This window comes from Hypanus sabinus, chromosome 19 (genome assembly GCF_030144855.1).
Source record: "Hypanus sabinus isolate sHypSab1 chromosome 19, sHypSab1.hap1, whole genome shotgun sequence".
NCBI classification, from domain to species: Eukaryota; Metazoa; Chordata; class Chondrichthyes; order Myliobatiformes; family Dasyatidae; genus Hypanus; species Hypanus sabinus.
Window position 1 is genome coordinate 1,027,456 of NC_082724.1, and position 27,467 is coordinate 1,054,922.

General features: G+C 44.6%; 2 protein-coding genes across 2 annotated transcripts in view; both read left to right on the forward strand.

Moving 5' to 3' along the window:
* LOC132377647 (cytochrome b-c1 complex subunit 1, mitochondrial-like) overlaps positions 1–15,339 on the forward strand; it is a 58,668-nt gene extending 43,329 nt beyond the window's left edge. Inside the window, exons 11-13 of the mRNA XM_059943838.1 lie at positions 12,318–12,406; positions 13,461–13,536; positions 15,160–15,339. Of these exons, the coding sequence (XP_059799821.1) occupies positions 12,318–12,406; positions 13,461–13,536; positions 15,160–15,224 (230 nt within the window). The 3' untranslated portion in view covers positions 15,225–15,339. The remainder of the gene's footprint in view (positions 1–12,317; positions 12,407–13,460; positions 13,537–15,159) is intronic.
* Positions 15,340–17,826: 2,487 nt separating this feature from the next.
* ndufaf3 (NADH:ubiquinone oxidoreductase complex assembly factor) lies at positions 17,827–27,299 on the forward strand. The gene is made up of 5 exons (XM_059943842.1): positions 17,827–17,983; positions 19,561–19,753; positions 25,570–25,636; positions 26,063–26,163; positions 26,998–27,299. Exons 1-5 carry the CDS (start codon positions 17,934–17,936, stop codon positions 27,091–27,093), a joined length of 507 nt encoding a protein of 168 aa, XP_059799825.1. The 5' UTR covers positions 17,827–17,933; the 3' UTR covers positions 27,094–27,299.
* Positions 27,300–27,467: the final 168 nt, after the last annotated feature.

The window sequence follows — 27,467 nt, forward strand, 5'->3', positions numbered from 1 at the left end:
ATCTTATCAATTTCTTTAATTTTATCCACTAATAAAGCAATATCTAAATATCTTTGTTTTCTTTTACCAACGGAATATGAGATAATTTGTCCACGGATAAAAGCCTTAAAAGAGTCCCAAAGTATTCCTCTGTCAATCTCTTCAGTATAGTTTGTTGGAAAAACAAGTCAATTTGCTGTTTTATGTAGGTGATAAATTCTGGGTCTTGAAGCAAAGTAGCGTTAAGTCTCCAAAATCTAGTATTATTGGAAAAGTCCGAAATCTTGATAGATAACTTCAAAGGTGCATGATCCGAAATAGTAATAGAATCATATTTACAATCAGTAACATCCGTTAATAAACGATGATCAATAAGGAAATAATCAATTCTAGAATAACTGTGATATACATGTGAGAAAAATGAAAATTCTTTATCTTTAGGGTTCAAAAACCGCCATATTTCAGTAATTCCCAAATCAACCATAAAAGAATTAATAAGTAAGGTGGATCTATTCGGAAGAATTCGGATAGGTTTAGATCTATCCATCAAAGGATTCAAACAACAATTGAAATCTCCACCCATTATCAACATATATTCATTTAGATTAGGAAGGGAAGTAAATAAACGTTTAAAAAATTCAGGGCAGTCAAAGTTCGGAGCATAAATATTAACTAGAACCACTTTTCGATTAAAAAGTGAACCAGTTATCAACAAGAATCTGCCCTGTGGATCAGAAATAATTTCATGATGTGTAAACGAAATTGAGGGGTCTATAAAAATAGACACACCCCTAATTTTGGCGGTACAATTCGAGTGAAATTGTTGACCCTTCCAGAACCTAAAAAAACGTTGATTATCCTCCCTCCTAATATGGGTCTCCTGTGCAAAACTAATATTAGTGTTTAGTCTGTGGAATACTTTAAATATTTTTTTACGTTTAATCGGATGATTTAAACCATTAGTATTCCAAGAGATAAAGTTAATAGACTTATCCATCATGCCAATATTAGTTGTGTATATCATAAAAGGTTAAAAAGACACATAACCCATAATTCAGGAAGAAGGAAAAATGATTCAGGAGCAACCGGAGAACATGACACCTCAACAATATTAATAATTTAAAGTCGGCCCATAAACTAAAAGCAAAAAAATAAAAAGCAAAAGCGTGAAAAAAGATCCCTACCCCCTCCTCCAACCCCTCGAAAAAGAGCCAAGCGGCAGGCACACAAACTAATACTAATATTACCCCCATTTTCAAGATGGCAACTTCATGAAAAGAAAGAAAAGAGAAACTATATAACACCCAGATATAAATACAGGGTTGTAAAAAAAAAGAATATATATCAATCAAAATGAAAAAATAATATAAATAAGCAAAAAATCATTAATTAAAAAAAAGGATAACCATTGAAATTTAAAGTAGTGTAATATGCCTTTTAAAAAAAGAAGATTCCATATTCAAATATAAGAAAATGATGTTTCAAAAACAGAGACTTATGGGAAGAAGAAACGACATTTTGAAAGGACCATATTACAGAATATAAATGTAAATTCGCCAATCTTTTTTTTAAAAAAAAAGGTCATCAAAATAAGATTAAAAAAGGATTCAATAACCACTACAATATATATTAAAAAAAAGGTCCAAAAATTCAAGACATTTGTCCCATTCTCAAATACAGGCAAATAAACACTTACGGAAAGTAAAATCTTATGGGAAAAAGAAACGACATCTTAAAAAATAACACGGTGATATACCTATCTCAAGAAATACTTATTATAATGTGGATTTTATATTACTTAGTTGTTATTCTTTATTCGCTCACTTACTCCTTTTTCCCCACCAAAATGAGAATATATATATACACGTATATAATGTCTGTGTATGTATATGTGTGTGTGTGTATGTATGTATGTGTGTATGTATATATATATATATATATATATATAGGAGGAGTATACAGGGAAATCTTTTCTGTGTAATGGATTTGTTCACTGACTTTTATGAATACTGCATTGGGGGTCCTCAACTCACAAGTAGGAGGGGTTATCCCCCACAGCTAGCTCAACGCAGGGTCATCTACTAGTGACCTCAGCCTTGGAATCACACGTTCATTGCCATTTTTGTTATCTGCGTTTCTTGGTTCGTATTTGTTCAGGGAGTAGATTAATTAAGTTTTATTCTAATTTCAATGATACATTGACACATAAATGCAGATGGCTAAGGACAAGGTAAAATTCATTTCTTTTAATGTCAATGGGCTATTAAATCCAATCAAATGTAAGAGAATTTTATCCAATTTGGAACAATTTGATCCATACTGGGAAAAATGGTTTAACTAAATAATGCCTCATAGGCCTGAATTTATTCTCACAAATCAATGAATCTGTTGTAAAAACAAAAGATCACTCCCTACTTGTACATAGTTCTTCCCTTTTGCTTGTTTTTTCTCTCCACTCTTTTCTATAAGTGTGTACCTCAGATAAATACTTTCTGGAGATTTGTGATATATATGATTATATGATATATAGGTACAATGTCTGAAATACATCTTATGGAAATGTTTGTTTGATGATGAACTTCAATTAAAAAAAATTACAAAAAAAACAGAAGGATGAGGGGTGACCTCATTGAAACCTAGCGAATGGTGAAAGGCCTTGATAGAGTGGATATGGAGAAGGTGTTTCCTATCGTTGAGTCTAAGATCAGAGGACGTAGCCTCAGAATAGAGGAGCATCCTTTTACAATGAAGATGAGGAGGAATTTCTTTAGCCGGAGAGTGGTGAATCTGTGGAATTTGTTGCCACAGGCAACTATGGAGACCAAGCCTGTATGTATATTTAAGGCAGAGGTTGATAGATTCTTGATTAATCAGAGCATGGAGTGATACAGGGAGAAGGCAGGAGATTGAAGCTAAATTGGAAAATGGATCAGCCATGATGAAATGGCAGAACAGACTGGATGGGCTAAATGGCCTAATTCTGCTCCTGTGTTTTGTATTCTTGTTTGATAGAGCTATATGAGGGGTATAGATAGGGTAAATGCAAGCAAACTGAGGTTGGGTAAGACTACATCTATAGGTCAGGTTAAGGGTGGAAGATGAAATATTTAAGGGGAACATGAAGGGACCGACTTCATTCAGAGTGTTAAGAGTGTGGAATGAGCTGCCAGCACAAGTTGTGGATGCAGGTCAATAGGAATAAGCAAATTATTAGTTCAGTGTGGACTATATGGGCTGAATGGCCTGTTTCTGTGCTGTAGTGCTCTAAGAGGGTTGTTAGTGAAACAGATTAACTGTGTGTGAGCCCAGAAGATACAAGTGACAGAGGAGACAGACTTTGTGGTGAAGGAGCCGAAGAAGTCCAGTAACTCAGTTTATCATTATTGTGTGTACTGAAGTACAGTGGAACATATCTTACATACCATTAACACAGATAAATTTGTTACACAATGCAGTGAGGTAGAACAAAGTTTAAAGTAATTTTATTATCAAAGTGTGTATAGCGGTTCTAGAAAATTTGCAAACCGTATAGAATTTTCTGTTTTTGCATAAGTATTGACATAAAATGTGATCAGGTCTTAACGCAAGTCCTAAAACTTGGTAGAGAGAACCCAATTAAATAGATAACACAAAAATATTATACTTGTTCATTTACTTATTGAGAAAAATAATCCATTATTACATATATTTGTTGGAAAAAGTATGTGAACCTCTGGGGTAATGAGATTGGAGGTGTGAGTTGTAGAAGTGCCCTGCCTTATAAAAATGACACACAAAATCAGGTTATTGATAGAGCCTACTCTTCTCAAGAAAGACCTGTTTATGTGCACCGCACCCCAATCAAAACAACTTTCAGAGCACCTTAGAAGAAGAATTGTAGAGATGCATGAAATTGGAAAAGGCTACAAAAGCATTTCTAAAGACCTGAATGTTCATCAGTCCACAGTAAGAGAAATCATCTACAAATGGAGGAAACTCAGTACTGTTGCTACTCTCCCTAGGAGTGGGCATCCTGCAAAGATCACATCAAGAGCGCAACATGCAATGCTAAAGGAGGTGAAAAAGAACACAAGGGTAACAGCAAAAGACCTGCAGAAATCTCTAGAACTTGCTGAAGTCTCTGTTCATGTGTAAACTATAAGAAAAACAAAAGAATGCTGTTCATGGAAGGACGCCCTGGAGGAAACTACAGTCGGCCCTCCTTATCTGTGGATTCCACATGTGCGAATTCAACCAACCGCAGATCGCGAAAACCCGGAAGTGCTCTTCCATTACTTGTTGTTCGAGCATGTACAGACTTTTTTTTCTTGTCATTATTCCCTAAACAATGCAGTATAACAACCATTTTACATAGTGTTTACACTGTATTAGGTATTATAAGTAAACTAGAGATGATTTAAAGTATACAGGAGGTTATGCGTGAATTATCGTGCATCGGGATCAAAAAAAATCATAAGTTCTCTTGCTAGGTAAGTCAGAACAGGTACAACCAGTATTATTTAGCATCAGTTAGTCAAACGTTTGTCTTAGTATATAGTATATATTTTACCTTTCTATGCATATAAAACACTTAAGAACGTATGTTTCAGCGCCGGGCTTGGGAACGGAAGTTCTCGAGACTCGGGACAGATCGCTCCCGAGTGCGATTTCCACCGTGCTGGGTTGATGTGAGGATCAAAAACCCAAAAATTAAACCACTGCGTTGCTTAATAATAATTGTAGTTTTCATCGGGGCAGAGCCTTTCTCACATTATCCTTTAAAATTGTTCCGATAGTTGACCGATGTAGCCTAACGCTTTTCCAATGACCGATGGCGTTTCACCTCTTTCCGATTGCTTTATTATTTCCACTTTTTTTAAATCGTGATTGTGATTATTTTCATGAACAGAAACACTCTGGCGCCAGGTCAAAGGGGGGAAAGGGGCCACAGTGGTTGACAAAGGAAGTCAGAGATTGCATAGCATTAAAAAAAAGAAATATGACAGAGCTAAGGTAAGTGGGAGGACAGATGATTGGGAAGTTTTTAAGGAACAACAGAACTTAACTAAAAAGACAATACGGGGAGAAAAAATGAGGTACAAACGCAAGCTAGCCAGGAATATAAAGGAGGATAGCAAAAGCTTTTTTAGCTATGTGAAGAGAAAGGAGATAGTTAAGAACAATGTTGGGCCCTTGAAGAATGAATTGAGTGAAATTGTTATGGGAAACAAAGAAATGGCAGTAGAATTTAATGAGTACTTTAGATCTGTTTTCACTAAGGAAGACACAAGCAATCTCCCAGATGTATGGATGGGCCAAGGACATAGGGTAACAGGAAATGAAACAGATTGACATTCGGAAGGAAACGGTGATGAGTAGACTGATGGGACTGAAGGCTGACAAATCCCCAGGTCCAGATGGTCTGCACCCTAGGGTACTAAAAGAGGTGGCCCTGGAAATTGCGGATGCATTGGTAATCATTTTCCAATGTTCCTTAGATTCAGGATCAGTTCCTGAGGATTGGAGAATGGCTAATGTTATCCCACTTTTTAAGAAAGGAGGGAGGGAACAGAGAACTATCCTCCTGTCAGCCTAACATCAGTAGTGGGGAGGATGCTAGAGTCCATTATTAAGGATGAAATAGTGGCACATCTAGATAGCAGTGATAGGATTGGGCCAAGCCAGCATGGATTTACCAAGGGTAAATCATGCTTGACTAATCTGTTGGAGTTTTTCGAGGATGTAACCAGGAAGTTAGTCGGGGGAGATCCAGTGGATGTAGTGTACCTCGATTTTCAGAAGACATTTGATAAGGTCCCACATAGGAGATTGGTGGGTAAAATCAAAGCTCAGGGCATCAGGGGGAAGGCATTGACATGGATTGAAAATTGGTTGGCAGATAGAAAGCAAAGGGTAGTGGTGAATGGGTGTTTCTCGGAATGGCAGGTGGTGACTAGTGGGGTGCCACAGGGCTCAGTATTGGGACCACAGCTGTTTACCATTTACGTTAACGATTTGGATGAAGACATAGAAAATAACATCAGCAAATTTGCTGATGATACTAAGCTGGGTGGCAGTGTGACATGTGATGAAGATGTTAGGAGAATTCTGGGTGACTTGGATAGGCTGGGTGAGTGGGCAGATACTTTGCAGATGGCGTTTAATGTGATTAAGTGTGAGGTTATCTACTTTGGGAGTAAGAACATGAAGGCAGATTATTACCTGAACGGTGTAGGGTTGGGTAAGGGAGAAATACAAAGAGATCTCGGAGTCCTTGTTCATCAGTCACTGAAGTTGAATGAGCAAGTGCAGCAGGCAGTGAAGAAGGCTAATGGAATGTTGGCCTTTATTACAAAGGGAATTGAGTACAAGAGCAAGGAAATCCTCTTGCATTTGTACAGAGCCCTGGTGAGACCACACCTGGAGTATTGTGTACAGTTTTGGTCTCTAGGGTTAAGGAAGGACATCCTGGCTGTAGAGGAAGTGCAGCATAGATTCACGAGGTTAATTCCTGGGATGTCTGGACTGTCTTACGCAGAGAGGTTAGAGAGACTGGGCTTGTACACGCTGGAATTAAGGAGATTGAGAGGGGATCTGATTGAAACATATAAGATTATTAAGGGATTGGAGAAGATAGAGGCAAGAAACATGTTCCAGATGCTAGGAGAGTCCAGTACCAGAGGGCATGGTTTGAGAATAAGGGGTAGGTCATTTAGGACAGAGTTAAGGAAAAACTTCCTCTCCCAGAGAGTTGTGGGGGTCTGGAATGCACTGCCTCGGAAGGTAGTGGAGGCCAATTCTCTGGAAGCTTTCAAGAAGGAGCTAGATAGGTATCTTATGGATAAGGGAATCAAGGGATATGGGGACAAGGCAGGAACAGGGTATTGATGGTAATTGATCAGCCATGATCTCAAAATGGCAGTGCAGGCTCGAGGGGCCGAATGGTCTACTTCTGCGTCTATTGTCTATTGTCTTAATGTCCACCACACTGAGACAGGTTAAGTAAGGTCTGGAGTTCCGCTGGGTCCTAAGGTCCACCGGATTGAGACAGGTTGCCTAAGGGACTTGAGCATCCGCAAATATTGGTATCCGCAAGGGGTCCCGGAACCAATCCCCCACGGATAAGGAGGGCTGACTGTACTGCTCTAAAATGAGCATTGTTGCACGTCTCAAGTTTGCAAAAGACTACCTGGAAGTTCTACAAGATGTTCTACAATGCTTTTGGGACAATGTTCTGTGGACAGATGAGACAAAAGTTGAACTTCTTGGCATAAATGCACATTGCTATGTTTGGAGGAAAAAGGGCTCTGCACTCTAACAGCAAATCCTCATCCCAGTGGCGAAGTCTGGTGGAAGGAACTTCATGGTACGGGGCTGCTTTGCTGCCTCAGGACCTGGACAGCTGGCAATTGATGAAGGAATAATGAATTCAAGGCATTTTACAGGAGAATGTCAGGATAGCAGTCCGTTACCTGAAGCTTTATACAAGTTAGATAATGCAACAAGACAATGATCTGAAAGACAAGAGTAAATCAACAACAGAATGGTTTAAGAAGAAGAACATTTGTATTTATTTGTATTTCGGAATGTCCGAGTCAAAATCTTTATTTTAATCTTATAGAACATATATGTCAAACTCAAGGCCCGCGGTGGAATTATCTTTGGCCCGCGAGATAATATCTAATTACTATTAAAGCTGGCCCCAGTAATTGAAGCGCCTATGACTTATGATATGGCTAATGCTGAGTTTATTCAGGTACCAGGTTTTCAGGGTTTTTAGTGTTTATTCGGTTTCCCTGGTTTATTTCCTGAATATCATTAATGAATAAATTTTTTTTCTATTAGAGCTGGCCCGCCGGTATATTGCATGCACCACTAATACTACAAATCCCACAATGCACTGCCAGTGCATTGCTCGTGCTTGCCTTACTCTCTCATCAGCATCCTTATGGCGCTAGTCACGTGTGGTCAACTTTCAGCTATCCCTCACCCCAAAAATGGCTGAACGAAAGGTGGACTGAAAACAGGGGTTTTCAAGGCAGGTGGGAGGCAGAGTATATGTTCGCAGATATAAAGGGCAAACCTGTTTGTCTTGTGTGTGGAGATGGTGTGGCTGTAATTAAGGAATATAACGTAAGACGACACTATGAAACGAAACACCACGACAAATACAAGCATCTGGACAAGAAACAGAAGCTCCAGAAGGTAGAAGAGTTGAAAAGAAGTCTGGCGTCACAGCAGGCTATGTTCACAAAAGCCAAAACACAAAGTGAGGCTGCTGTAAAGGCTAGTTTTATTGTGGCAGCAGAGATCGCTAAATCAGCCCAGCCCTTTACTGAGGGAGAATTTGTTAAAAACTGCATGATGAAAGTTTGGAACGTCGTGTGCCCAGGTAAAAGGCAAGCATTTTCAAATGTGAGCCTGAGCAGAAACACCGTTGCTGACCGTGTACGTGAGCTTGCCACCAATCTACAACAACAGCTGGTGGGGAAGGGAAGAGATTTCATTGCATATTCCCTTGCTGTGGATGAGAGCAGGGACACTTCTGATACTGCCCAATTGTCAATTTTCATTCGTGGAGTGGACTCAAGTCTGTGTGTAACAGAGGAACTTTTGTAATTAAGATCAATGCATGGCACAACTACTGGAAAAGATCTCTTTGAAGAGGTATCCAGATCTGTAAATATAATGAGGCTGCCTTGGGATAAACTTGTGGGACTGATGACAGATGGAGCACCCGTGATGTGCGGTCAAAAGAGTGGATTGGTGGGCAGGATCCGGGAGAAGATGCAGGAGGAGAACAGCGCAGGTGAGCTGACAGCTTATCACTGCATCATACACCAGGAATCGTTGTGTGGCGAAGCCTTGAAAATGGAACATATAATGAGCACCATAACACGTGCAGTTAACTTCATAAGAGCCAAAGGTTTAAATCACTGCGAGTTCAAGTCGTTCCTGGAGGAGTTGGGTTCGGAATATAATGATTTGCCCTATCACACAGAGGTGCGATGGTTAAGCCAAGGAAAAGTGCTGAAAAGATGTTTCGAGTTGCGTGAGGAGATCTGTCAGTTCATGGAAAGCAAAGGGAAAGACACAACAGAGCTCCGGGATAAAAAGTTGCTTTGTGAAATGGCGTTTCTGTGTGACATCACGAGCCATCTCAATGCGCTCAACCTGCAGCTTCAGGGGCGGGATCGTGTGATCACAGACATGTACGCTGCAGTGAGGGCTTTTAAAACCAAGCTGCGCCTGTGGGAGACGCAAATGCAGCAAGAAAACTTGAGCCATTTTCCGTCTTGCCAAACAATGAAAGAGCAGGTTTCTACCGCAGTGTTCCCACTTGCAAAGTTTGCTGAAAAACTTAGCATACTTGGTGCCGACTTTGAAGCCCAAAAAAGCAGGTTTGAACTGCTCAGTAATCCATTTGCAGCTGATGTGGAAAGTGCACCAACCAACATACAAATGGAGCTAATTGAACTTCGATGTAGTGACACACTCAAGGCAAAGTATGACTCGGTGGGTGCTGCACAGTTTCCACGTTTCATTCCCGACACAATGCCCCAGCTGCAAACCCAAGCTGCTCAAATGCTCTCTATGTTTGGCAGCACATATCTGTGTGAACAACTTTTCTTTTTGATGAAGATAAACAAAACATCAAACAGGAGTCGTCTTTCTGATGAACACCTTCACTCAATTCTGAGGATTTCCTCAGCTCAGAGCCTGACTCCAAACATTGATGAACTTGCATCCAAGATGAGATGCCAAGTATCTGGCTTTGACTAGTATGAATCACAGAGTGTTGGCCTGTGGAAAAATGTTTTCATTAGAAATTACTCTGGAAAAGCTGCAGATAAAGCCATAAGAAATAAATGCAACTGATTTTTTATTTATTTAATGTTCAATGTTGTTTTTGTAGGCAATAACCTAAGCTTTGTTAGTTCCAGGTTAATATGTGTAATAAATTCATTTCAATAAGTTTTGCAATAAACGCCGAACCAGTCCGGCCCTCGACTTGTACGGATTTTTAAATTTTAGCCCACTGTGTATTTGAGTTTGATACCCCTATTATAGAAATATTGTGAAACAACCTGAAGCAAATAGTTCATGCAAGGAAGCCCACCAACACCCCAGGGTTGAAGCAGTTTTGTAAGGAGGAATGGCATAAAATTCCTCCAAGACGATGTGCAGGACTGATCACCAGTTACTAGAAGCGTTTGGTTGAAGTTATTGCTGAACAAGGGGCTTGCATCAGTTACTGAAAGCAAAGGTTCACATACTTTTTCCAACAAATACATGTAATATTAGATTGTTTTTCCTCAAATAAATGAACAGGTATAATGTTTTCTGTTATGTTTTTAATTGGGATCTCTTTATCTAGTTTGAGGACTTACTACATGAAGATCTGATTACATTTTAGGTTGTATTTATGCAGAAATAGAGAAAATTCTACAGGGTTCACAAACTTTCTAGCACCACTGTATATATCACCATATACTTCCCTGAGATTCATTTTCTTGCAGGAAAATAAAGAAATTCAGTAGAATATATGAAAACAATAAATAAAGACTGACCTACCAATGTGCCAAATACAAATTATAGAACATAGAATAGTACAGCACATTACAGGCCCTTCAGCCCACAATGTTGTGCTGACCCTCAAACCCTGCCTCACATATAACCCCCCCCCCCACCTTAAATTCCTCCATATACCTGTCTAGTAATCTCTAAAACTTCACTAGTGTGTCTGCCTCCACCACTGACTCAGGGAGTGCATTCCACACACCAACCACTCTCTGAGTGAAAAACCTTCCTCTAATATCCCCCTTGAACTTTCCTCCCCTTAACTTACAGCCATGTCCTCTTGTACTGAGCAGTGGTGCCCTGGGGAAGAGGCACTGGCTGTCTACTCTGTCTATTCCTCTTAATATCTTGTACACCTCTATCATGTCTCCTCTCATTCTCCTCTCTCCAAAGAGTAAAGCCCTAGTTCCCTTATCTCTGCTCATAATCCATACTAAACCAGACAGCATCCTGGTAAATCTCCTCTGTAACCTTTCCAATGCTTCCACATCCTTCCTATAGTGAAGCAACCAGAACTAGACACAGTACTCCAAGTGTGGCCTAACTAGAGTTTTATAGAGCTGCATCATTACATCGCGTCTCTTAAAATTCTATCCCTCGACTTATGAAAACTAACACTCCATAAGCTTTCTTAACTACCCTATCTACCTGTGAGGCAACTTTCAGGGATCTGTGGACATGTACCCCCAGATCCCTCTGCTCCTCCACACTACCAAGTATTGTGCCATTTACTTTGTACTCTGCCTTGGAGTTTGTCCTTCCAAAGTGTACCACCTCACACTTCTCTGTAGTGTGAGTAAATTGTGCAGTAAAAGATATTGAGAACATGATTTGCAGAGTACTTGAAAAGTGTAAATCATAGAATCAGTTCAGTGTTTAGGTGAGTGAAGTTATCCACACCAGTTCAAGAGCCTGATGGTTGAGGGGTAATAACTGTCCCTGAACCTGGTGGTGTGGGACTTAAGGCTGCTGCCTGATGGTAGTAGTGAGAAGAGAGCGTGGCCTGGGTGGTGAGGGATGTATGTGATGATGGGTGCTGCTTTCCTGTGGTGATGCTCCTTGTGACACTCAGTGGTAGGGAGGGTTTTGCCTTTGATGGATTGGGCTGTTCCAGGCCATGATGCAACCACTCAGGATACTCTCCACTGTGTTTGCCAAAGTTTTAGATGGCATGCCAGTTATACAAGGTAAAGCAATACCCAAATGCAGAATGTTAACAGTTAGAGTGCAGTGTAGATAGAGAATAAGGTAGAACATAGAGGTAAATTGTGAGGTCAAGAGTCCATCTTGTACTAAGAAACCATTCAATATTCATAAACAGAAGAGTAGAAGCTGTCCTTGAGACCGGTGGTACGTACTTTCTTGTTTTTGTATCTTGGGGGTCCAGGGTGGGTGGTGTCTTTGATTATACTGGCTGTGTTACTGAGGCAGAGGCAATGGAGGGGAGGAGGCTGGTTGCCATCATGTGCTGAGATGTGTTCACAGCTTTCTGCAGTTTCTTGCAGTCACTGGTAGAACAGTACCCAAACCAAGCTGTGATGCATCTATACAGTAAAGGATGCTTTCTATGGGCAGAATAAAGAGATGAGAGGGAGAAGTGAGATAAGGGCTAATAGGTGATTGGTGGAACCAGGTGAGGAGAGAGATGATTCTCCCTAGATCCTAAAAACTGCCCACACCCCCCCTCCTCCATTTCCCCCTCTCGCTGATACATGAAGACAGTTTCCAGCAGTCTCTTTGCTCACCTCCTTATAACAAGCTGACTGTGTCTTACACAGGAACCACTCCATCATGTGCTGACATCGGCCGACAAATCCTTACGCATGGGCGACGGATCTCATTAGCTGAGTGGAATGACAAGATCGATGTACGTAGAAGTGAAAATTTGCTGTGGGACAGCTCACTACTGATTTGGGTGTAACAATATGTGTGGGCAGGGGGTGGCGTGCAAACCGTCCCCATTGAGGGTCAGTGTGTGTGTGGGAGGGAGGACATGATCTGTTGGGGTGAGAAACATCATCTTCCCCCAGGTCGTGAGACTGCTGAATACCCTGCCACCAACCAGGTCTTCTCACCAGTCACATTGCACTGTTTACTTTTTAACATGGGTCGTAAAAGCATCTTATGTCAATCGTCTAGAATATGTTTTATTAATTGTTAACTTATATGTGGTAATATTACTTAATGTGTGTGAATGGCTATTTTAGTAGTTACACCTGTACACACCTACAAATATCTACAATCTTCAATTGTGTGGCAGCAATTCAGTGCATAAAAGCATGCAGACGTGATCAAGAGGTTCCGTTGTTGTTTGGAACAAACATCAGAATAGGAAAGAAATGTGACTTTGACCACAGAATGATTGTTGGTGCCAGACAAGGTAGTTTGAGTATCTCAGATACTGCTGATTTCCTTGGATTTTCACACACAGTACTCTCTAGAATTCATAGAGAATGGTGCAAAAACCAAAAAAAAAGCATCCAGTGAGTGACAGCAAAAAATGCCTTGTTAATGAGAGGTTAAAGGAGAACAACCAGCTGGTTCAAGCTGACAGGAAAGTGACAGTAATTCAAATAACCACGCATTACAAATGATGTGCTGAAGAGAATCTCTGAATGCACAACAGATCAAATCTTGAAGTGGGTGGGCTTCAGAAGCAGAAGACCACGAATATACACGAACATAACAGGACATACCTACTAAAATGGCCACTGGGTATCTGCACTGTGTTGTGCAGCTAGTCCAGAACGTTGTTTTGTTTGGCAATATACATGTATACTGTTGACTGACAATAACCTTAAATCCAGTGAGGGTTAGTGTGTGTGTGGGACCATCCCCTGGTTAGGTTAGGTGGGTGTGTGTGTTGTGACCCGGGCAGTGTGCTGTGTGTGTATAACTGATTGGTGTGTCTGTTGGTGCAGGCGGTTGATGCCCGGATTCTGCGGGACGTTTGCAGTCGGTACATCTATGACCACTGTCCTGCTGTTGCTGCAATAGGTGAGTATCTATTGATGTCCGTTCTCCCCAAATCTTCTCCTGGCAATGACCATTATCCCCTGAATCTCCACCTACCAGGGTCCGTCCTACCCGAATCTCCACTTGCCAGGGTCCATTCTCCCCGAATCTCCACCTACCAGGGTCCGTCCTACCCGAATCTCCACCTACCAGGGTCCGTCCTACCCGAATCTCCACTTGCCAGGGTCTGTCCTACCCGAATCTCCACTTGCCAGGGTCCGTCCTACCCGAATCTCCACTTGCCAGGGTCTGTCCTACCCGAATCTCCACTTGCCAGGGTCCGTCCTACCCGAATCTCCACTTGCCAGGGTCCATCCTACCCGAATCTCCACTTGCCAGGGTCCATTCTCCCCGAATCTCCACCTGCCAGGGTCCATTCTCCCCAAATCTCCACCTACCAGGGTCCGTCCTACCCAAATCTCCACTTGCCAGGGTCCATTCTCCCCGAATCTCCACCTACCAGGGTCCGTCCTACCCGAATCTCCACCTACCAGGGTCCGTCCTACCCGAATCTCCACTTGCCAGGGTCCATTCTCCCCGAATCTCCACCTGCCAGGGTCCATTCTCCCCGAATCTCCACCTGCCAGGGTCCATTCTCCCCGAATCTCCACCTACCAGGGTCCGTCCTACCCGAATCTCCACCTACCAGGGTCCGTCCTACCCGAATCTCCACTTGCCAGGGTCCGTCCTACCCGAATCTCCACCTGCCAGGGTCCATTCTCCCCGAATCTCCACCTGCCAGGGTCCATTCTCCCCGAATCTCCACTTGCCAGGGTCCATTCTCCCCGAATCTCCACTTGCCAGGGTCCATTCTCCCCGAATCTCCACCTACCGAAGACTGACCTCGCCAAATCTCTGCTGGAGTCCTTCCTCCCCGAATCTCCACCTGCCGGAGTCCGTCCTCCCCAAATCTGCTATTTTAGAATCATTGCAGCTGGAGTTTTGGGAAGTTTGTGCCTGACCCGAGACATACTCCCTGAGTCTGTCAGCTTGGGCTGTGGAGTCACCATGAAGGGCTCCAGTCCCTGGCTTGTCCAGGACATGATGCCAGGATGTGGGAATTGTCTGGGGCAAGGTCACAGGATTTGATGTTTCTCTGGCAATGGTGCTAGGATTTGTGTCATTTGCTGATCTGTTTTTATTAAGCCAATTCAGGGTGCAATTGTTGTTAGGTGTGATGGTGTTGTGGGGACAGGCTAGCATGCTGACATGATGTAGCCCCTCCTCTGAGTGGCAAGCAAACTCTGAAGGTGTTGTTCTGCCCCAAGCCCAGTGCCTCCCACTCCTGCCACCATCCTCCATATCCTGGGCAGCACACTAACACTGCAGCTAAATCCTCTGCCTCTCAGTGCCAGAGACCTGGGTTTGAGTCTGACCTCTGGTGCTCTCTGTGTGGGGTCTGCCCATTCTTCCTGTGATCTGGTGGGTGTGTGAATAAGCCCCTGGGGAGTTGTAGGGATTGTGGTGAGTGTAACAAAGAAATGGGTGTAAAATTGGATATAGATGGGTGTTTGCTGGCCAGCATGTACTCTGTGGGCTGAGGGCCCATTTCTGTGTTGGATCTCTGACTTTATAGTAACTGACCCTCTGCTGTCTCCACATCAGGCCCCATCGAACAGCTGCCGGATTACAACAGGATCAGGAGTGCCATGTACTGGCTGCGCCTGTGAGCAAGAAGGAGGGGTGATGGAGCTACCGGGCTCCCTGTCATTCTGTGATTGTTTGGTGTTGGAACTTGAAGATGATGTACAGAACATGAAAAGTTAAAAAATAACTTAAACCTGACTCGCTGGTCGTGATCCTTTTGTCGTGCTGGAATGGTTTACGATGGGACAGAGGGAGAGGCAGTTTTCTGTCAGGTGTGGCTCTGGGTGAGGAGAACCAAGAGACTACCTTCATTCTGAGACTGCTCATCACTCTAGGAGGCTCTGGCATTCTCTGCTTTCTCTCAGATCCAGTGGCACAGGGTACCCAGATGCCCTGGGAATGAATGTGGGTCCATCCATCTCTGCCACAGGGTGCCTTGGGAATGTACATTGGTCCATCCATCACTGGCACAGGGTGCCTTGGGAATGTACATTAGTCCATCCATCACTGGCACAGGGTGTCTTGGGAATGTACATTGGTCCATCCATCTCTGCCACAGTGTTCCTTGGGAATGTACATTGGTCCATCCATCACTGGCACAGGGTGCCCCGAAGCCCTGAGAATGAATGTGGGTCCATTCATCAGAGAGGTTACTTGAATGCTAACTACCAAAAGATGTAGGACATCATTAGGCCACTTGGCTCATCTAGTCTGTTCTCCCATTGCATCATAGCAGACATCTCTGATCCATTCTGATTTCTACCTATAACCTTTGACACCCTTACCACTGACCACCGTCAGCAGTCGGAAACCTTAGCACAGGAGACATTTAGTGTGTCTTACTGGTTAAAGAAATGTTGCAGAGCCCAACTCCACCATCCAGGGTGGCAGGCTAGTGTAGTTGCTAGTGTAATAATTTACAGTGCCAGAGATCAGGGTTCAATTCCCACCACTGTCTGTATGGAGTTTATACATTCTCCCTGTGACTGCGTGGGCTTCCACCGGCTACTCCTACCACATTCAAAAGACGTAAGGTTTAAGGTTAGTTGTGGGAATGCTATGTTAGTGCCAGAATCACACTGACACTTGTAGAACTCCCAGCAATCCTCGGACACAACGCAATTCACTGTAATTTCAATGTACACTTGACAAATAAAACTAATCTTTACAGTCCACATGCAGCTGAGACTAATGTGTCCAAGGACCTGTTTCTCACATCATAAGTGATGTGATGAGAGTTTCTCATCTCTCTCTCACAGAGTTCGTGACCTACCTCTACGTCTTCTAACGTTCATCGTCCTAATTCCGTGTCCGATTTCTACATCCTCCAGTTCGCTGTCTGTCTCTCCCCGTCATTCCTACCACTGAATGAAGTCTCCCCTCAGCCACATCCACAGAACACGCTTGCGTGATCCCATGGGTTCTGCACCCTAACTCCTGAGGTTGGAGCCAACAGGGCCCACACTTTCTGCCCTCCATGTACGGCAGAGCCAGACTTCCTACATGGTCATAGCTAGGCAGGAGATACTGAAGATGCCCTGCTCTGCGGCTCAGGTCCTGGTGAGCAAGAACCGCGCGGAGTGATCTGTATGCCAGAGTACAACACTCCACTGAGACGTAAACAGCCCCTGACCTGACTCGGGTCTCAGTGAATTCTCTTTAAATACTGGAGGACATCCGTTTAAGGTGAGTGGAGGGAAATTTAGGGGAGTATGTCTGGTAATTTTTCTTACAGAATGTGGTGGGTGTGTAGAATGCCCTGCCAGGGGTGATAGTAGAGACAGATGCATTAGGAAGATTCAAGAAACTTAGACAGGCAACACGGGTGCTAGGAAACTGGAGGGTGCATTACCACTGTGGTTACCTAGAGTTCTGGAACAGAGGCCAGAATCTGTCACCACATCTAGGAAATACATTTCAAGTTATCAATATGATTTTCAAACCAATTCTGGACTGGGCGGTATATGTCTGTACAGTGTCACACTGAGGAAATTCACTGCTCTGGATGTTTAGGAAATTTCCAGAAGGTGGTGAATGTTTGGAATTCACTGCCTCTTTCATCTGAGACGGTTGAGGAAGTTTGGTATGGGCCCCCAAGTCCCAAGAACTTCCTACAGGGGCACAATTGAGAGCATCTTGACTGGCTGCATCACTGCCTAGTATGGGAAGTGTACCTTCCCTCAATCGCAGGACTCTGCAGAGAGTGGTGTGGACAGCCCAGCGCATCTGTAGTTAAAAGGCAGGACCAATAAATAGGCTCTTCCACCAGGCCATCAGACTGATTAACTCATGCTGATTTGAGTGTTACATTGACTGTTCTATTTATCGTAAATTACTACGATTTCACGTTGCACATTTAGATGGGAGACGTAACGTTACTCCTCATGTATGGGAAGGACGTCAGAAATAAAGTCAATTCAAATCACCAGCGGAATGCAGACTCTCGGTTACGGATTCCACACACAGATGATGTCTGGGAACAAGCTCTGCCCTGGATACGCGTCCGGGTCCGGTCACTGTCTCGGATAGGTGTCTGGACAACAGAGTTTCGGATTCAAAGCCTTTACCCGCGGTCATCAGATTTTTCACCGGTCCACGGACACAGTGTCTCTGTGTTTATAAAGCACGCGATGCCCGCCCTCTGAAGACCACGTGGGGCAGAGTCGCTTGAGTGACGGCGCTGCAGTTTCCAGGAGTGGCCACAGGGGGCAATAGCAGACCTGTCCCGGCGATCCTCGTCGGGCGCCGCTCTTTCCGCTTGGCTCATCTCGTCGTCACTTCCGCCTGAAGTCATGGCTACGCTCGGCCGGCTGTTTACGACGTGCGGTCGGTTCGTCGGCAGGTCAGTGAGGGAGGGAGCGATGGGGTGTTGAGAGACTCGGGAGGGAGGGAGAGGTTGTAGGTGTAGAGTGACGAGGGAGGGAGGGAGGGGTGTAAGTGTAGAGAGACTCGGGAGGGAGGGGTGTAAGTGTAGAGTGACTGGAGGGAGGGAGGAATGGGGTGTTGAGTGACTAAGGAGGGAGGGAGGGGTGTAAGTATAGAGTGACGAGGGAGGGAGGGGGTGTAAGTGTAGAATGACTGGAGGGAGGGAGGGAGAGGTTGTAGGTGTAGAGTGACGAGGGAGGGAGGGGTGTAAGTGTAGAGTGACGAGGGAGGGAGGGAGAAATGGGGTGTTGAGTGACTAGGGAGGGAGGGGTGTAAGTGAAGAGTGACTCTGGAGGGAGGGAGGGGTGTAAGTGTAGAGTGACTCTGGAGGGAGGGAGGGGTGTAAGTGTAGAGTGACTCTGGAGGGAGGGAGGGGTGTAAGTGTAGAGTGACTCTGGAGGGAGGGAGGGGTGTAAGTGTAGAGTGACTGGAGGGAGGGAGGAATGGGGTGTTGAGTGACTAAGGAGGGAGGGAGGGGTGTAAGTATAGAGTGACGAGGGAGGGAGGGGGTGTAAGTGTAGAATGACTGGAGGGAGGGAGGGAGAGGTTGTAGGTGTAGAGTGACGAGGGAGGGAGGGGTGTAAGTGTAGAGTGACGAGGGAGGGAGGGAGAAATGGGGTGTTGAGTGACTAGGGAGGGAGGGGTGTAAGTGAAGAGTGACTCTGGAGGGAGGGAGGGGTGTAAGTGTAGAGTGACTCTGGAGGGAGGGAGGGGTGTAAGTGTAGAGTGACTCTGGAGGGAGGGAGGGGTGTAAGTGTAGAGTGACTCTGGAGGGAGGGAGGGGTGTAAGTGTAGAGTGACTCTGGAGGGAGGGAGGGGTGTAAGTGTAGAGTGACTGGAGGGAGGGAGAAATGGGGTGTTGAGTGACTAAGGAGGGAGGGAGGGGTGTAAGTATAGAGTGACGAGGGAGGGAGGGGGTGTAAGTGTAGAGTGACTCTGGAGGGAGGGAGGGGTGTAAGTGTAGAGTGACGAGGGAGGGGGGGGTGTAAGTGTAGAGTGACTCTGGAGGGAGGGAGGAATGGGGTGTTGAGTGACTAAGGAGGGAGGGAGGGGTGTAAGTGTAGAATGACTGGAGGGAGGGAGAGGTTGTAGGTGTAGAGTGACAAGGGAGGGAGGGGTGTAAGTGTAGAGTGACGAGGGAGGGGTGTAAGTGTAGAGTGACGAGGGAGGGAGGGGTGTAAGTGTAGAGTGACGAGGGAGGGAGGGGTGTAAGTGTAGAGTGACTCTGGAGGGAGGGAGGGGTGTAAGTGTAGAGTGACTCGAAGGAGGGAGAAATGGGGTGTTGAGTGACTAAGGAGGGAGGGAGGGGTGTAAGTATAGAGTGACAAGGGGGGGGTGTAAGTGTAGAATGACTCTGGAGGGAGGGAGGGAGGGGATTGGTCAGTAACCAGTTGGTGGTTGTGTTAGAGAGTAGGGTACATGTGAGGTGTTAGCGGGAGGGAAGTTGGGGTTCAGGGGTGACAACTGGCTGTAACTCTATAATTGATCCCGCAGGCCATTGTCCCGTGGTCACTGGACGACTCCGGCAGATGACGAGCTGTACCAGCGGACCACGGTCAACGCCCTGGAACGGGAGTCCCAGGACACACTGTTCATTGACTCCTACAGCCAGCAAGGCTTCACTATTGGTGGCAACCGGGTACTGGGCCCCTGTGCACTGATCCCGCGTGCCCTCCTGCACTGGGACGTGAGTATCCGAGTGGTGGGGACAGAGGGTTGGGGTTTGGGCAGAGGGCTGTGAGGGTCATTTTCCTGCAGTCACAGATGAGGCAGTCCCTTCAGCTCGTTCCATCTGTGTTGCCTTTAAGTCTGGTCTGCTCCCCGTTTGATTCATAGATCTCTAAACCTCCCCTATCCAGTCACAAACAGAAAATCTGCAAATGCAACTGTACTTTTCCCCATAGATGCTGCCTGGCCTGCTGAGTTCCTCCAACATTTTGTGTTAGTTGCTCCCCTATCCCTGTCCATACACTTTTGTAAAAAGTTTTAAAATATATGCCCACCTCAAGCACTTCCTCTGGTAGCTTGTTCCAAAATGCACTTTCCCTCTGTGTGAAGAAGCTGCTCCTCACCTTGATGTGTCACCCTGTACTCTTGTTTTTAGCAAAAAGTACTGTGCACTTGTCTACACTTCTCCTGATCTGATGTACCTGTATAAGATCACCCCCTCAATCTCCTGCTGACTCGAAGCATTGACAGTTCCTTTCTTTTCAAGGATGCTGCTTGTTCCACTGAGTTCCTTCAGTAGATTGTGTTACTCCAGGTTCATGTGTCCACCTCTTCATCTTCCTCACTCCAGGGAATATGGTACTGTCTTGAGAGTCTCACCTAAGGTTTGAGATGAGAATGTGACAAAGGGATGAAGCTGATAGAACACAGCACAGTGCAGGCCCCTTCAGCCACAATGTTGTGCCAACCTTTTAACCTGTCCTAAGATCTAACCCTTCCCTCCCACATAACTCTCCATTTTTCTATCATCCATGTGCTTATCTTAATGTCCCTAATGTATCTGCCTCGACCACTACCCCAGGCTGCACATTCCAGACCCAGCACTCTTAGTGTGTCAAAAAAAAACACACACACAACCTCTGACCTACTTCTCTCCAAATTACCTTAAAATTTTGCCCCCTTGTATTAGCCATTTCCATCCTGGGAAAAAGTCTCTGGCTGTCCATTCAATCTATGCCTCTTATTGTGTACACCTCCATCAAGTTACCTCTCATCGTCCTTCACTCCAAAGAGAAAGGCTCTAGGTTGTTCAGTAAACATTCTCTGTAATGCTGTTATAGTGAACAGGTGTGAGGTAGGGAATACGGTAGACATCACAGGAGGAGAAGAGGGAGTGGTTGTTACTGGATCTCAGAGTAGTTCACCAGCAGGAACAATGGAGATGAGAATTTTTACCACTGATGGAAGTGTTATGCACCAGGGAGTGGGGGAATGACCTGATGCATCTGAACTGGATGGGGAACAGTCTCCTTGCTGGGAGCTTTGCTCGGTGGGAGTGGTTAAACCACTGAGACAGTTGGTTTGGACCCGGGATGACCTTGGCAGGTAGGGATGCAATTCCAATGTAGAATATAGAACAGGCAAGTCTGGTTGGCAGAGACAGATAGGGGGCTTCGAGAGGGTGGGGAGGATAGTGTATTTGTTGACATACCAAATCGCTTCAAACTCTGAAGTATAGCCAGTCTTTATAAATGCATCAATATGGTACCAGGTTAGATCCTCAGAGATCTTGACACCCAGGAACTTGAAACTGCTGACTCTCTGCACTTCTGATCCACCTGAGGATTGGTATTTATTCCTTCGTCTTACCCTTCCTGAAGTCCACAATCTACTCTGGAAATTTTATTGTTTTTGATGGGTAATGCTGAGACAGGGGAGCTCGAAGGTGGGGAGGATTAATGCAGAGACCTCATGGGTAGAAAGAGTGCTGAGGAAATTTATGGGGGTGTTGCCAGGGTCTGAATTACTGACAGGTTGAGTGGATGAGGATTTTTTCCCCATTGGTGCAATGTCTCCTCTCCGCGCCCTGTGGCTTGCCGAAAAGCATTCAAGGAGTCAGCCAGATTCAAACCTGGGGCCTTGAATTCTGGTGCGGATATCACTACACCACCTGCCGACTGTCTCTGCTCTGCCCACTGGCTCTTTTGTTTTGGCTGCCAGTGACTAGTGATGTTCTGTAGGGGGCAGTCAAGCATTCAGCTCAACTGGTCCATGATAACCCTGATTCGCATCTAAGCTTGTTCCATTTGCCTGAGTTTGGACCATATCCCTCTGTACCTCCTATCCATATATCTGTCCAAGTATCTGCCTCAAACACTTCTTCTGGCAGTTCATTCCATTTCCTGAATGTAGCCCCTCAGATGTGAATAAAACTCCCCTCTAACCTTAAATCTGTGCCCTTTGGTTCACCCTGTCTCTCTCATGATTTCATTCACCCGTTAGATTGCTGTGAGGTGCTGCACTCCCTTTGTGCCACCCAGACTTAGTTCGTTTAACTCATGGCCTCTTGATTCTCAAAACTGTCCTGAATGCTCCACCTTGACTTGGAATGGCTCTGGTCGGAGAATTCCTGGTGATCAGTCTCAATCCTGGACAATTAATTGTTCTCAACATCCCTTTCCAAACATGTTTCAAATATGAGCAAGACAGCGTGTGAAGAACTAACACTTCAGTGCCTGAGAAAGATCAGCTGTGCAGAATAACCCCCATCTTTCTTTCCCTGTGGATGCTGCTCAACCTAATGGATATTTCTTGCATTTTCAGTCTTTCCCAGCAACTGCAGAATTGTTCTCAGAGAGCAAATGTCCATCAACAGGATGCGTGTCACATAGTTGAGATGAGCTCCCCACAATGATCAAAGCATTAAATGTTGGATAAGGATAGTCTGTACTTGACCTGACCCCTCACTGATAGTCACTCTGTGTTGGTTATCCTGTGCTGTAGTTTATCTCAGTTGAACTCAGATGCCCAGGTGTCCTTACTGCCTCAAAGTCCAGTAACCAGCACTTCCTACCCTCGTTGTTCCTCCCAAATTGCAACACCTTACACTTGACTGCATAAAATTGCATCTGCCATTATTCCAGCTGGTCCAGATCCCTCTGCAAGCCATGATAGCCTTTCTCAGTATGCACTAGAACCCCAATCTTGGTGTCATCTGCAAATTTGCCGATCCAGTTATCCAGATCATAGATGTACAGTGGCACACAAAAGTTTGGGCACCCCTGATCAGGCTTTACTGTGAATAGTTAAGTGAGTAGAAGATGAACTAATCTCCAAAAGCCATAAAGTTAAAGATGAAATATTCTTTCCAACATTTTAAGCAAGATTAGTCTATTCTTTTTGTTTTGTACAATTTTAGAGTGGGGAAAAAAAAGGAAAGGAGCACAATGCAAAAGTTTGGGCACCCAAGAGATTTGCGCTCTTAGTTAACTTTTACCAAGGTCTTAGACAATGAGCTTGTTAGGGCTATGACTTGTTCACAGTCACCATTAGGAAAGGCCAGGTGATGCAAATCTCAAAGCTTTATAAATACCCTGAACTACTCAAACCTTGTCCCAACAATCAGCAGCCATAGACTCCTCTAAGCAGCTGCCTAGCACCCTGAAAATTAAAATAAATGATGCCCACGAAGCAGGAGAAGGCTAAAAGAAGATAGCAAAGCGTTTTCAGGTAGCCGTTTCCTCAGTTCATAATGTAATTAAGAAATAGCAGTTAACAAGAATGGTGGAGGCCAAGTTGAGGTCTGGAAGACCAAGAAAACTTTCCGAGAGAACTGCTCGTAGGATTACTAGAAAGACTGCAAAAGGCAGGAAGATTTAGCAGACTCTGGAGTGGTGGTGCACTGTTCTACTTGCATTGACACCTGCACAAATATGACCTTCATGGAAGAGTCATCAAAAGAACACCTTTCCTGCCTCCTCACTAAAAAATTCAGTGTCAGAAGTTTGCAAAGGAACATCTAAACAAGCCTGATGCATTTTGGAAACAAGTCCTGTGGACTGATGAAATTAAAATAGAACTTTTTGGCCACAAAAAGCAAAGGTATGTTTGGAGAAAAAAGGGGTGTAGAATTTCATGAAAAGAACACCTCTCCAACTGTTAAGCACGGGGGTGGATCAATCATGCTTTGAGCTCGTGTTGCAGCCAATGGCACGGGGAACATTTCACTGGTAGAGGGAAAAATGAATTCTATTAAATACCAGCAAATTCTGGAGGCAAACATCACACTGGTAAAAAAACTGAAGATGAAAAGAGGATGGCTTCTACAACAGGATAATGATCCTAAACACACAAGATCCACAATGGACTACCTCAAGATGTGCAGGCTGAAGATTTTGCCTTGGCCCTCACAGTCCCCCAACCTAAACATCATCGAAAATCTGTGGATATACCTCAAAAGAGCAGTGCATGCAAGATGGCCCAAGAATCTTTCAGAACTAGAAGGCTTTTGCAAGGAAGAATGAGTGAAAATCCCCCAAACAAAAATTGAAAGACTCTTAGCTGGCTACAGAAAACATTTACAAGCTGTGATACTTGCCATAGGGGGTGTTACTAAGTACTGACCATGCAGGGTGCCCAAACTTTTGCTTCAGGTCCTTTTCCTTTTTTGTTATTTTTAAACTGTAAAAGATGGTAATAAAAAAGTAACCTTGCTTAAATTAATGTGTTATCTTTAATTTCATGCCTTTTGGAAATCGGGTCATCTTTTACTTGCTTAGCTATTCACAGTAACAGAAATTTTTACCAGGGGTGCCCAAACTTTTGCATGCCACTGTATATGACCCCTAGTGACAGGCCTCCCTCCAGTCAGAGGCATCCATCTACTACCAGTGTCTTCTCATGCAAAGGCAATGTCTAATTGAATTTACTACCTTATCTTGAATGCCAAGTTGCTGTCCCTTCTTGACCAACAAATGCAAGACCTTGTTAAGTGCATTGCTAAAGTCCATGTTGACAACATCTACTGCCTTGCCTTCATCAACTTTCCTGAAACACTGTGATAGGTATGTTACAACCTATCATGCACAAAACCATGTTTACTAATCAGTCCCTGTCTATCTCTGGTCCTTCAGAATACATTCCAATGTCAAGCTCACTAGCCTAAAGTTTCCAGGCTTGTTCTGAGAGCCTTTCTTAAACCGTGGAACATTAGCTACTGTAATCCTCTGGCACCTCACCTGTGGCTAAGGACACTTTAAACAGCGTTCACTGTGGAAAACACTTCTAGTATGCCAGAAATTGAGAAGTGTCAGGGAGCTGAAATGTCTGAAGGTAGATTAATCAGCTAGGTTTAATAACTGTACATTTCAGTTTTCTGAAAGAGGTGGCTGAAGAAAATGTGGAGGCATTAATAATGGATCTTTCAAGAATCAAGAGATTCTGGAATGGTTCCAGAAGACGGGAAAACTGCAAAAGTCATTCCACTCTTTAAGAAATGAGACAGAAAAAACGAAATTCGAGGCCAGTTGTCCTGACATCAGCGGTTGGAAATCCATTATTAAGGATATGGTTTTGAGGTGCTTGGAGACACATGACAAAATAGGGCAAAGTCAGCATGGTCAATAAGGGGAAGTGTTGCCTGACAAATCTGTTGGAAATAACAGGCAGGATAGACAAAGGAGTCCTTTGGATGTTGTTTACTTGGATTTTCAGAAGGACTTTGACAAGGTGCCACACATGAGGCTGCTTCACAAGATAAGAGCCCATGGATTTACAGGAAAGATTCTGGTATGGGTGGAAGATCCATCCTGACTGGCAGGAGGCAGAGTGGGAGTAAAGGGAGCCTTTTCTGGATGGCTGTCTTTGTCACTGAACACTGCACCCCCCCCCGCCCCCCCAAATCTTGGTGTCATCCGCAAATTTGTTGATCTAGTTAATCACGTTATCCACATCTTCGTGTTTAATGAATGCTTTTCTAGGCTTGGAACAGTAGAGATGGTGCAGAGACACTCAGGAGTGTGGAATGCTAATCTTTTGAGTTTTGCTTCTGTCTAGGTTCAGAGCTACAAAGACATCAGTGCAGACAGTCTGGCCGCCTTCTACTTGCTGGAACCCAAAATAGGTAGGAATCTCAGTGTGTGGATTTTAATGGGTTAAATTGTAGACCTTGTGTGAACATGGCTGAATTTCTTTAGTGGACTGAATAGAATCTAGAGCCTTTCAAGCAGTGATGCCACCAGATATGACCACACCAACCTGGCTGCCACTGCTGTAGGACACTGATAGTGTGTGTTCGGTCACACTGAACTGGGTTCCAGTTGGGTTGAGGGTGCTTTGGGGATGGGGCACTCACCCCATGTTTGGGCCAGTTCCCTTGACAGTGTAAAACTGACCTGGTTGTTGAAGCCTGTACTGAATGAGACTGTCGCCTCTCCCACATTGCTGTGGTTAAATGGTTTCTTTGGAACTCAGGTGTTCCTGATGCTTTACAGTGGAAATCCACCCACTGGCTCTTCCTCCTCATACACTCATCTGTGTTGTGTTGCAGAGATTCTGGTGCTGGGTTTGGGAGAGTGTGTTCAGAGACTGGATCCCAAGGTACGGGCCTTCATGAAAACCAAGGGGATTGCTCTGGAGATACTGGACACGGTGAGTGATAGATTGAATCTGGGAATCAACCCCTCTACTCCCTCCATCAAGGCAATGATCCCACACATGCACTGACCCTCACCGGGGGACAGTCCCACACACAGACACATCCTCTCCCTCACTGGAGTATGGTCCCACATGTACTCTGAACCTCACCAAGACCATTCAACTCTTCTAGCTCTGCTGTTTGGTAAGATTGTACTTATTTGTCGACACCAACTTTGTGCAGAACTTATGAAGGTTCAGCACTCTGGCCTGTGGGAACAAATCAGGATTTTTAAAAAAATATTTAGCCAATCTATCCTGTGATATTTTTTTTTAGTGTCAGAGTAACTCCTGTCTCTCTATCTCAACCTGGGGAAATCTTCCTGTATCTATCTTGTCAACCCCAGAACATTTTCCATTTCAATCAGGTTGCTTCTGATTTGTTTAACTCATTTCCTTTCTTATGAGAAACCCTCCATCTGTGTCAGCTTTGTGTTCCCTCCACTCCATCCCATCGGCAGTGAGGGCTGTAGGAACTCGATGGGTCAGGCAGTATCTGTGGAAGATGATGGACACTCAACATTTTGGATTCAGAATCCCTTGACCCCCTGAAACAAATTGTGTACAGCTGCCAACTTCTGGTGTCATTTTCCCAGGAAAGACCAGGGGACAGGAGCCACCCTCCTCCCCTGCTTTTCAGACTGACACAGCAGGTTTGTTTTATGCTTCCAATGCCATGGTTACTGTGTTGGGGCTTAAATTTTACCTCTCTGCTAGCACAGTGATGAACTCTTCCATGTGATTATGGGCAATGACATTAATGCCACTGTATCATCCTTCTTTCCCAAGCCTAATGCCTGTGCCACCTTTAACTTCCTGCTGAGTGAACGACCACACGTAGCAGCTGCCCTGATTCCTCCGAAATACCTCCTGACCCACCAGTAGCAGGAGCCACAACAAAACCACCCGTGAGTGGTATGGAATGAACTGTGTGAAGATCACAGGAGGAATTCTCTTCATGGTCCTCTTGTCATCCCTATACCACGTGAGATTAATGGGAGACACTGGCCTCTCCCAGTAACAACAGCTCATTGCGAGGAGCCAGGATGAAGCAGCTTGTGAACATGCCCCGCTCCAGCATCACAGCCTCAGCCCAGCTGGAACATGGGCCTACCAGAGACCACCCGGTTAGGAAATGTCTTGCTGGTCCTCCACAGGGATGCAGGCAGTTGTTGGGGAATGGAGAATGGTTTTGGGGGTGGAGTGGTCCAAACCATTCATGTTCCTGCCTTTATCCTCAATTACGGCTCCCGTTCAGC